At 39.6% G+C, this 12,206-nt stretch overlaps 1 protein-coding gene across 6 annotated transcripts in view; it reads right to left on the bottom strand.

The window, feature by feature from the left end:
- Positions 1 to 12,206, bottom strand: part of UBN2 (ubinuclein 2) — a 105,949-nt gene that overhangs the window by 60,351 nt on the left and 33,392 nt on the right. For all 6 annotated transcript variants that reach the window (XR_011472653.1, XR_011472654.1, XM_070424005.1 and 3 more), the window contains exons 4-6: positions 11,366 to 11,503; positions 10,397 to 10,500; positions 6,754 to 7,243 (exon numbers count right to left, since the gene is read on the bottom strand). Coding sequence is in view for 4 of the 6 variants with exons in the window: in XM_070424005.1 (XP_070280106.1) it covers positions 6,754 to 7,243; positions 10,397 to 10,500; positions 11,366 to 11,503 (732 nt within the window). In the remaining 2 variants the exon portion in view is untranslated. The remainder of the gene's footprint in view (positions 1 to 6,753; positions 7,244 to 10,396; positions 10,501 to 11,365; positions 11,504 to 12,206) is intronic.

Below are 12,206 nucleotides of genomic sequence, written 5' to 3'. Positions count from 1 at the left end.
CAGGTTAAAATAGACTGCTATAGGGGGTGGGAGCAGCTGGGGAGATGTCAATGGGGGAAAAAGGAGATTTATGCAATACTTTAAACAATAAAGAGTAAAAAAAAAAAAAAATAGATTGCTATAGATACAGATTGGTATATATGAACCTCATGGTAACCACAAACAAAAACGACAACAAAAAATACAGAACAATAAAGAGCAAAAGACCCAAACAAAACACTAAAGAAAACCAGCAAACCAAAAGGAAAGAGATCAAGACAAGTAACAGAGAATGACAAAAACAACAACAAACAAATAACAATGACAATAAGTACATGCCTATCAAGAATTACTTTAAATGTAAATGGCCTAAATGTTCCAATGAAGACTTAGGGTGGCTGAATGAATAAAAAACAAGACCCACCTATGTTCTGCTTATGAGATACTCACTTTAGATAAAAAAACACACAGATTGAAACTGAAGGGATATAAAAAGATGTTACATGCAAATAGAAACGAAAAGAAAGCTGAGGTAGCAATACTTATATGTGACAAAACAGACTTTAAAATAAGGACTATAAAAGGAGACATAATGATAAATGGGTCAATGCAATAAGATACCACAATTGTAAATATATCTATTCACCTAACACATGAACATCTAAATACATAAAGCAGTCCTAGCCTGTTTGGCTCAGTGGATAGAGCATTGGCCAGCAGACTGAAAGGTCCCAGGTTCGATTCCAGTCAAGGGCATGTGCTCGGGCTGTGGGCTCGGTCCCCAGTAGGGGGTGTGCAGGAGGCAGCCAATCAATGATTCTCTCTCATCATTGATACCTCTATCTCTCTCTCTCTCTCCCTTCCTCTCTGAAATCAATATATTTTAAAAAATAAATATATAAAGCAAATGTTAATGGGCATAGAAAGAGAAATTAACAGCAATATAATATTAGTGGACTTTATACTCCTCTAACATCATTGGGCAAATCAGAGATAGAAGATTAATATAAAATAATGACGTTAAATGTCATATCAGATCAACTTAATAGACAATCCTAGAACATTTCATGCAAAAACTACAGAGTACACATTTTTTTCAAATGCACATGGAATATTCTCCAAGACTGATCACATATTAGGTCACAAAACAAGTGTCAATTAATTCAATAATATTGAAAATAGAGACTTTTTTTCCGACCACAATGATATGAAACTAGAAATCAACTACAAAAAGAAAACTGGAAAAAACACAAACACATGTAGACTAAACAACATGCTATTAACAACCAATGGATTAAAGAGGAAATTCAAAAATATTTTGAGATAAATGAAAATGAAAACAAAACTCCCTAAAATTTATGGGATGCAGCAAAAGCAGTTCTAAGATGGAAAGTTAATAGCTATACATACCTACCTCAAGAAAGAAAAATCCCAAATAAACAACTTAACTTTATACCGAAACTAGAAAAAGAACAAAACCCAAAATATATAGAAGAAAGGAAATAATAATGATCACAGCAGAAATATAAGAGTTAGAGACTAAAAATACATAATAGAAAAGATCAATGAAACTAAGTGCTGGTTCTTTGAAAGGATAAACAAAATCGACAAACCTTTAGCCAGATTGATTCATCAAGGAAAAAAGAGAGCCCAGATAAATAAAATCAGAAATGCAAGAGAAGAGTTTACAATCAACACCACAAAAATACACAGGATCATTAAGGAATAGTATGAACAATTAAATGCCAACAAATTGGACAATCTAGAAGAAATGGATAAATTCCTAAAAACATACATCTTTTTAAGACTGAACCATAAAGAATCAGACTCTGAATAGACTAATAACTAGTAATGATATTGAAACAGTAATTAAAAAACACCCCTAAAAAACAAAAGCAGAACAGACAGCTGCACAGGTGGATTTTACCAAACATTTAAAGAAGAATTAATACCTATCCTTGAAAAAATTGAAGAGAAAGGAACTCATTCTACATGGCCAGCATTATCTTAATACCAAAATCAGACAGGCACTACAAAAACATAAAATTGCAGGCCAATAACACTGATGAACATAGATGTAAAAATTAGCAACAAAATACTAGCAAATGAAATTCAACAATACAGTAAAAGTATTACATACAATGATCAAGTGGGATATATACCAGGAATGCAAGGATGGTTCAATATCCACAAATTAATTAACATGATACATGAATCAACAAAACCAAGCATAAAAATGACATGATCAGCCCTAACCAGTTTGGCTCAGTGGATAGAGCATCGGCCTGCAGACTGAAAGGTCCCAGGTTCGATTCTGGTCAAGGGCACCAAAGGAAAAAAAAAAAAAATGACATGATCATCTCAGTAGATGCAGAAAAAGCATCTGACAAAATTTGACATCTATTTATGAAAAAAATTTCAGTAAAGTAAGTATAGAGCAAACTTAGCATCTACACTAATAAAAGAGAAACATGGTAATTGGTGTACGACCGCTACCCTTCCCATTGGCTAATCAGCATATCCTTATGCAAATTAACTGTCAGCCAAGATGGCGGCCGGCAGCCAGGCAGCTGGAAGCGAACATGAGGCTTGCTTGCTCCCTTGACTGCAGACTCCAACGGCCTCTGAGCTGGCAGTTTGAAACATTCTAACAAATATAGGCCGGGATCTCAGAGCTGAAGTTATACATTGTTACGATTATAGAACCGAAACAAACCAGATACCTGCTCTCAGAGCTAGAGCCAGAGCTAAAGCTGGCCCAGAATAAAATAAAAAAAAGGAGCCGTTGGGAGCTTCAATCAACAACCCCCAGCCTGAAAGCAGCCCTCAGCCCCTCACCCAGACTGGCCAGGCACCCCAGTGGGGACCCCCACCCTGATCCGGGACACCCTTCAGGGCAAACCAGCCGGCCCCCAGGCCTCTATCCTATATAGTAAAAGGGTAATATGCCTCCCAGCACTGGGATCAGCAGAGCCTCGAGGCCTCCTGGCACCGGATCAGCATGACGGGGGCTGCGCCCAAACCCCCTGATAGCCCTGCGGCTCTGTGTGTGACAGGGTGCAGCATCACAACCCCCTGATCAGCCCTGCTCTGTGTGTGACAGGGTGCGGTGGCCCACCCCCCCCCCCCACCACCACAGGCCCTGCTCTGTGTGTGACAGGGTAGAGCCATAACCTCCCCATCGGCCCTGCCCTGAGTGTGACAATGGCTGCGCCCCAACCCCCTGATTGGCCCTGCTCTGTATGTGACAGGGTGCGGCGCCCCAATTCCCACCCCCCAACGGGCCCTGCTCCGTGTGTGACAGGGTGCAGCACCCCAACTCCCTCCCACTCCCCCCCGCCCCACAGGCCCTGCTCTGTGTGTGACAGGGTAGAACCATAACCTCCCCATCGGCCCTGCCCTGAGTGTGACAGTGGCAGCACCCCAACCCCCTGATCGGCCCTGCTCTGTGTGTGACAGGGGGCGGTGCCCCAACTCCCCTATTGGCCCTACTCTGTGAGTGAGAGGGGGGAGCTCCTCAACCCCCTGTTGGGCCCTGCCCTGTGAGTGACAGGGTATGGAGCCCCAACCCCCCTGATGGGCCCTGCTCTGTGCCTGTCAGGGGGCGGCGCCCCAACTCCCCAATCGGCCCTGCTCTGAGCCCGACCAGGGGCTGCATCCAGGGATTGGGCCTGCCTTCTGCCACCCGGGAGCAGGCCTAAGCCAGCAGGTCGTTATCTCCTGAGGGGTCCCAGACTGCGAGAGGGCACAGGATGGGCTGAGGAATCCCCTTTCCCCCCGAGTGCACAAATTTTTGTGCACCGGGCCTCTAGTAACATAATAAAAGCTACATAACAACAAATTCATAGCTACAACTTACTCAGTGGTGAAAAGCTGGAAGCTTTTCCTCTAAAATCAGGAGCAAGACAAGAATGCCCACTCTCACCACTATTATTCAATATAGTATTGGAAGTCCTAGCTACAGCAGTCAGACAAGAAAAAGAAATATAAGGCATCCAAATTGTAAAGGAGGAAGTAAAACTGTTACTATATGCAGATGACATAATAACAAAAATCTGTCGCATTTCTATACACTAATAATGAATGATCAAGAGAAATTAAGAAAACAATCCTATTCACAACTGCATCAAAAATAATAAAATACTCAGGAATAAATTTAACCAAGGATGTAAAACACCTGTTCTCTGAAAACTTTTACAAACTTAAGAAATTAAAGAGGACACAAATAAATGAAAGGCTATACCATGCTAATGAATTGGAAGAACTTATACCATTAAAATGTCCATACTAGTCCACCCGCTGTGGCTCACGGGTTGAGCAGTTTAGTGTCAACCCATGAATCAGGAGGTCATGGTTTGATTTCTGGTCAGGGCACATGCCCAGATTGCAGGCTCGATCGCTACTGGGGGGCGTGCAGGAGGCAGCTGATCAATGATTCTCTCTTATCATTAATGTTTCTATCTTTCTCTCCCTCTCCCTTCCTCTCTGAAATCAATAAAAAATATATTTTAACAAATTATAAATATAAACATTATCACTAATAAAGCTGAATTTATTTAAAAAAAAAAAAAAGAACAAAGCTGGAGATAACACATTCCCAGGTTTCAAACAACTTATAAAGCTACAATAACCAAACAGTATGGTACTACCACAAAAACAGACACAAAGATCAATGAAACAATAGAGAACCCAAAAATAAGTGGTGCTAAGAAAACTGGACAGATGTGTACAAAAGAAATTAAACTGCACCACTCTTTCATACCATATACAAAAATAAACTCAAATTGAACTAAACATTTTTTAAAAATATATTTTATTTATTTTTTTACAGAGAGGAAGGGAGTGGGATAGAGAGTTAGAAAGACCAATCAGCTGCCGCCTGCATACCCCTTACTGAGGATGTGCCAGCAACCAAGGTACATCCCTTTGAACGGAATCGAACCTGGGACCCTGCAGTCCGCAAGCCGACGCTCTATCCACTGAGCCAAACCGGTTAGAGCTGAACTAAACATTTTTAAAAATATATTTTTATTGTTTTCAGAGAAGAAGGGAGAGGGAGAGAGAGATGAAAACATCAATGATGAGAGAGAATCATTGATTGGCTGCCTCCTGCACGCCCCCTACTGGAGCCAAGCCCACAACCCAGGCATGTGCCCTTGACCAGAACTGAACCTGGGACCCTTCAGTCTGCAGGCTGCCACTCTATCCACTGAGCCAAACTGGCTAGGGCATCATTTATTTATGTTTATTGATTTTTTTTTTCTTTTAGAGAGAGAGAGGGAGAAAGACAGAAACATCAATTTGTTGTTCCACTTATTTATGCATTCACTGATTGATTCTTTTATGTGCCCTGACCAGAGATCAAACTCGAGTAACCTTGGTATATTGGGACAATGCTGTAACCAAATGAACTACCAGGCCAGGGACTGTACTAAAGATTTAAATATAAGACCTGAAATCATAAAACTTCCAGAAGAAAAGATAGGCAGTAAATTTCTACATAAGTCATAGTAATATCATTTTGGCTATGTCCTCTCTAGGAAGGGAAACAACAACAAAAATAAGCAAATGGGACTGCATCAAACTAAAAAGCTCCTGCTTTTTAGGATACCATCAATAAAACAAAAAGACAACCTATTAAATGACAGAATATATTTGTGCAAATGATATATCCAATAAGGGGTTAATATCCAAAATATAAAGAACTCATACAACTCAAGATAAAAAAAATAAACACTCCGATCAAAAAATGGGAGAGAACATGAATAGAACATTTCTCCAAGGAAGACATACAAATGGCCAACCAACATGTAAAGATGCTCAACATCACTAATCATCAGGGAAATGCAAAGCAAAACCACAATGAGATACCAAATCACACCAGTCAGAATGGCTATTATCAAAAAAGTAAAAAAATAACAGGTGTTGGTGAGGACATTGAGATAAGGGAATCCTTGGTGCATTGTTGGTGGGAGTGTAAACTGGTATAACCCCTATGTAAAAGAGTATGGAAATTACGCAAAAAGTAAAAACAGAAATACCCACATCACCCAGAAATTCCACTTCTGGGTATTTATCTGAAAAAATTCAAAACACTAATTAAAAAAGATAAATGCATCCTATGTTCACTGCAGCATTATTTATAATAGTCAAGATACGGAAGCAATCTAGGTGTCCATGGAAAGAATAAAAAAGATGTGATACATATACAACGAAATATTCAACAATAAAAAAAAGAATGAAATCTTGCCATTTGTGACAAAATGGATGAACCTAGAGGTTACTATGCTAAGTGAAATTAAGTCAAAGTCAAATACCATATGACTTCACTTATATGGAGAATCTAAAAAAACAAATGAACAAACAAAACAAAAACAGACTCATAAAGATCAAACTGAGGGTTGCCAGAGCTGAAGGAGGTGGGGATAGGTGAAAAAGGTGAAGGTGAATATAGTCATCAATATTATAATTTTGCATAGTGATGGATGATTACTAGACTTCGTTTAGTGTGATGACATCATAAGGTATATAAATGTCAAATCACTGTATTGTAGACCTGAAACTAATATAATATTGTATACCAACTATACTTAAATAAATATAAATAAAATCAAAGGTTTATGCACACAGTCAAAAACTAAAAAGAAATTATATGTTGCTTATATGAGTATTGGGATTTTCAGTTGTTATTTTTGTCTTAAAAATACATTTATTGTTATATTTGTGCAACAAATAAAAAAACACAAAAAAAACCAAAAGAATTATTCCACTTACTACACGGAGGTCTTCAATACGTTTTTCAAGAAGGACAGGTAAACCCTCTGGGAGTATAGGTACCACCTTGGGCATAACCTGAGAGGCGTAGGTTGGCTGGGTGGTGTTTCCATTCTCTCCCCCTGACTCAGAGAGGGGGCTACCATCAGAAGTAGCATCCAATAATCTGTCAAAATCAATATCATCTAGTATCTTTAGGGCACTTTCAGCTTCCTGAAACAGTTCATGTTCATTTGTGCTAACAAAAATGGGAAGGTCCGGATCAGCACTGTTCATGTTTAAGTCTGAGACATCATTTCCCAATGTTACAGCAGCGGAGGGGGGTTTATTCAAAGAGGCGCTCATTAAGTTCACTGAGACTTGAGGGTTAGACTCCTTCTCTAATGCATCCTTCTCTTTCTGAAATTTTCGTATCATGGCAGCTAGAGAAAGAGAATCTTTGTAACGTTTCTTCTTTTTTTCAGACTTGTGTGAATTCAGAGCTACAACTCTGTGAAGAAAAACAGTAATCAGTTAGGCTACATATGATTTTCAAGATTAAAGCCCCTTGTAAATAAGCAGGCACAGATTATCATTTGACAGGCAGGAAAGTAAATCACTTATCTATAATAATCTATAATAATCAAAGCATAATATGCTAATTAGACTGGATGTACTTCCAGACGTCCTTCGGGACAACCTTCCAGACGAAGCTGGAGCTGCAAGGGAAGCCTGGGTTGGCAGCCAGGAGAAGGGAGGCCTACTCTTGCACAAATTTCGTGCATCAGGTCTCTAGTTAAATTATAACAATAGCATCTTCATCATCATCATCTGGATTGTTGCTTATGAAAGGTAGATAAGTAAGTGAACATTAGAGTGAAGAAAATGAAAGGAATAAAGTCAACAGAAAAAAAATGAAACCAGCTCAGGTTTACTAAAGTATACTAAGTTTAACTTACTATTCCTTTTGGGCTGTTCACATTCTTTAGCACATCTATAAAGTAGTTACCTAAACAATTAACCAAGTAAAGAAATGTACTTCTGCTGAAAACAGTTGCTTTACAACCAGAGAAGCCCACCTTCAAATTTGTATCCCTGGAGGCTGTGCTACCAACTGCCAAAGAAATACACAATCCTGTTTATCAATCTGTGAGCCTTCAACCATCACCATGCTCTCTATCTAGATCCCCTTTGATCTGCTACTACCTTCTGGTCATTTTTCATTTTCCATTCCAGGAACAGCTGTGTGAGGCAATCAGCTAGATAAGAAATCTTTTCTAAATTCTATGGTTTATATGTTTCTAACGTGTACTTATAGAACCTAAAAGATTGTTAGAACCTTGAGGTGGGCCCATGTTTCATTTACTCTTATATACACAGACAACCAGAAGAGTGCCTGGTATACAATAGGTACTTAACAAATATTTACTCAATGAATAGATTATAAATTTGAGAAAATGATCTATTTATATAAAAGCCAAGCAACCAGAACGCCGGAAGGACCAGAACTGGTTGCTATGATGCGCACTGCAGCCAGCCAACTGGCCTGATGGGGGGGGCGGGGGGGCCCTTCCCCAGGCCAGATCTGGGGCAGGGCTGGCTGGCCAACCTCCCGCAGCCCCACTCCCCAGCCGGCCCGATTGGTCTCCCCACCCCGATGGGGGTGGAGCCGCTGGCCAACCTCCCGAGGACCCTCCCCCCAGCCGCCTGGCCCCGATCGGATGCCCCCACCCCGATCGGGGCGGGGCCGGCCAGCCAACCTCCTGCGACCCCTCCCCCCAGCTGGCCCTGCCCCTGATCACCCTCCCACCCCAATTGGGGCAGGGCTAGCCGAACCCCACCCATGCACAAATTTGTACACCGGGCCTCTAGTAAATTCAATAAAAAGCATTGTGTATAGTTTTTATTCCCAAAGAAGCTTACTTGTCCTATATAATAAAAGGCTAATATGCAGAATGACCGGTCGCTATGATGAGCACTGACCAACAGGGGGAGTGCCAGTCAGCCAGAAGCCCTGAGCCAGGCTCACAGCTGGCAAGTGCAGTGGCGATGGCGGGAGCCTCTTCTGCCTCTGGGGCAGTGCTAAGGATGTCCAACTGCCGGCTTAGGCCCACTCCCCTAAGCCATCAGTCAGACATCCCCCGAGGGCTCCTGGACTGTGAGCGAGCGCAGGCTGGGCTGAGGGATCCCCCGCCCAGTGCATGAATTTCATGCACTGGGCCTCTAGCAAATAATAATCACTTAAAACAACCTTTAGTTATACAGACACACACACACACACACACACACACACAGGGTGTCCCCCAAAAAATGTATACACACTTTAACAGCTGATTTCTATTACATTTTGAAAATGAAATGTATTTTAATAAACACTGCCTTTATAATTATTCAAAGTGTGCATATGTTTTTTTGGGACATCCTACTGGGGATTGAGCCCACATCCCAGCCATGTGCCCTGACCAGAAATTGAACCTGCAACCTTTCAGTGCACAGGAAATGCCCAATCAACTGAGCCACAGGAGCCAGGGCCTAACAATTTCTTACTAACTCAAATGTCACTATAATCTCATGCTCAGGAGGGTATAAATACCTCCCTACATCAAATTTTTGGATATCGATAGCCCAAAATTCAGATGTACCTGCCCTGAAAAGGAGGGGAGAAATACCCAGCTTCTCAAGTTTCTGTACCTTTGTATTTTTAAAAAGCCATAGAGAGATGGGGGCAATTGGTAATTTTATGATTACATGGTACAAACATTTTATTCTTATGACTGATGTTTTCCGAGAAATTCTACTTGGTTTTTAGAGGCAAAATCACATTAGCTAAAGTCACAAGCGTTAAGGATAGGTAAATAAAATAAATGACTGTTTTATATTAACACAATATAACTTGTTTACACATAGACTACTGCCAATCCTCAATCTCCAGGCATCTAAGTTTAGTTTTAGTACAAAAAGATTAAAATCATTTGTTCAATGTTATACCATCTTTTCAAACTGATCCTTATTGGCAAAATGTTGTAATAAGCAAAATACTTAATGAACCAATTTCTAAATCTGATCTAATACACTGTGAGGCTCTACGGCAGGGGTGAGGAACATTTTTTCTGCCAAGGGCCATTTGGATATTTATAATATTATTCATGGGCCATACAAAATTATCAACTTAAAAATTAACCTGCTATTACATAAAATAAAGTTTTCAACACTTTATACAAACCCCTAAAAAAAATTAGCCTGCTATATTTGGCAGGGTCAGACCAAATAATTTTGAGGGCCTTAAACGGCCTGCAGGCCGGATGTTCCCCACCCTTGCTCTAAGATGACAAACCCTTCTACTTATTAATAAACTAGAGGCCCGGTGCATGAATTCATGCACCAGTGGGGTCCCTCGGCCTGGCCTGTGTTGAGCAGCTGTCCCTTGGTGGTCAGTGTGCATCACAGAGACCAGTTGACCAGTTGTTTGGTCATTCAGTCACTTAGGCTTTTATATATATAGATACAATATTATGAAAATATAAGTTAATAGGTCATTGGTATTCATAAATACTGTATTAAATTAGACCCAGCTGAGCTACATTATTTAATGCTAAATATACCTTTCTAAAAGGAGAACGAGTCACACTATGACAACGATTCTCTTATGTTTAATTTCACATACCCCAGTTGTTTGGGTACTTTTTTCCTTGGCTTCTTATCCTTTTCTCCTTCCTCTTTCCGCTTCCGCTTCTTTATCTCAATGCCGTCTTCTTTTATTTTAGGAATCTGCAAAATGATAAAAGAATGCATCACTTATCTAAGTATCAATGCTTTTCTCTGATGCTAGTGATTCAGCACCAAGGGCAGTGTTTTTTTCTCAAATTTCAGTCTGCATTAATTTTTGAAAAGGCAGATTTTGCCCGGCTGGCGTGGCTCAGTGCTTGAGAGTCTTGGTTTGATTCCTGGTCAGGGCACATGCCTGAGTTTTGGGCTCGATTCCCAGTAGGGGGTGTGCAGGAGGCAACCCATCAATGAATCTCTCTCATCACTGATGTTTCTATCTCTCTCTCTCTCTCTCTTTCTCCCCACACCCCTAAAATCACTAAAAACATATAAAAAAGAAAATGCAGATTCTTGCGGTCCACGAGCACTCCCACCCCAGTTTAGATTCACTTATCTGTGTAGGTCCTTATAATCTGTATTTTTAACAAACATTTTGGTGATTTTGGTACATCTCTGCCATACTTCAAAGAACACTTATCTAAGGACACTCTCTCCATTTCCCAAATACAATATATATATTCTATAGAATTTCCTTTAAAAATTGTATCTTAGAAAACATAATGGTTATTAAGTCATTTCTATACCAAGACTTAACATATATCCTGGAAATTTAACCAGATCCCAGAAACAGATTATTAGACAACATATGTAGAGAGAAATGTTTAAAATATAGTTCTGTGATGTAAATATCACTTCCCCACATTTACATAATTTTACTTTAAAGCATGTAATTAACTATGGATTCATTAAAGAATGGTTAGCAATTTACTTTCCCTTCTAGTCACAGTGTAAAGCACAAGTAAAATTCAAAAAGCATATCTTATTAATTGAATGCTCTCATTATTGTTGCAATTTTGAATAAACTCACTTTGGATGGTTTGTGCTTTTGGTCATCTGTAATATCTTCTTCTTCAGTATCTGAAGCTTGGCGAAACTGTAGAGTGCCAGTGTTGATATAAAATCCTCCATATTTTGTTGTTAGAGAAGCAGGAACTAATTCATCATACTAGATTAAGAAAAAAAGTTTCATATATATCCTATTATCTTTAATTCTATAAATATGTCAAATAAATTCAATCATCATGTCAGCATCTTCCTTAAATCCTAACTGCGAAACTAACAGCAATGAGTATGCTTCTGGAATAAGTTTAGAAAAAGTTAGTATCTAGAATAAAAATGAGCTCTAATCATTCAGCATTTATTAGAAAGGCACTTCTGGAACAATAGAACAAATTCTAAATATATCATCTACTGAGAAAAATTTAAAGATCACTGCTACTATTTTTAATGACAATAATTCTGATGAGAAATTCAAACAAGTTAAAACAGATAACTAAAAGTCCAGGCAGCCCTAGCTGGTTTGGTTCAGTGGATGAAGCGTTGGCCTGTGGACCAAAGGGTCCCTGGTTCGATTCTGGTCAAGGGCACGAACCTCGAGTGCAGGATCCTCCTTGGCACAGGCCCGGGTCAGGTCTCTTACAGGAGACAACTGATCAATGTGTTTCCCTCACATCGATATTTCTGTCTGTCTTTCCCTCTCTCTTCCACTCTCTCTAAAAATCAATGGGAAAATATCCGCAAGCGAGGATTTTAAAATAAATAAATAAAGTTCAGACAAATAATAAATTTCATTTCCTACTACATCAGTATATAATTTTATTCATAAGGAGATTATAAAAAAATAAAAAGGTTAAGAAGGAAAACCACTA

This window comes from Myotis yumanensis, unplaced genomic scaffold (genome assembly GCF_028538775.1).
Source record: "Myotis yumanensis isolate MYYU_CA2020_CCGP unplaced genomic scaffold, mMyoYum1.0.hap1 SCAF_9, whole genome shotgun sequence".
Taxonomy (NCBI): Eukaryota; Metazoa; Chordata; class Mammalia; order Chiroptera; family Vespertilionidae; genus Myotis; species Myotis yumanensis.
Note: the sequence above shows the minus strand (reverse complement) of the source record. Positions and strands in the feature narration are given on the sequence as shown.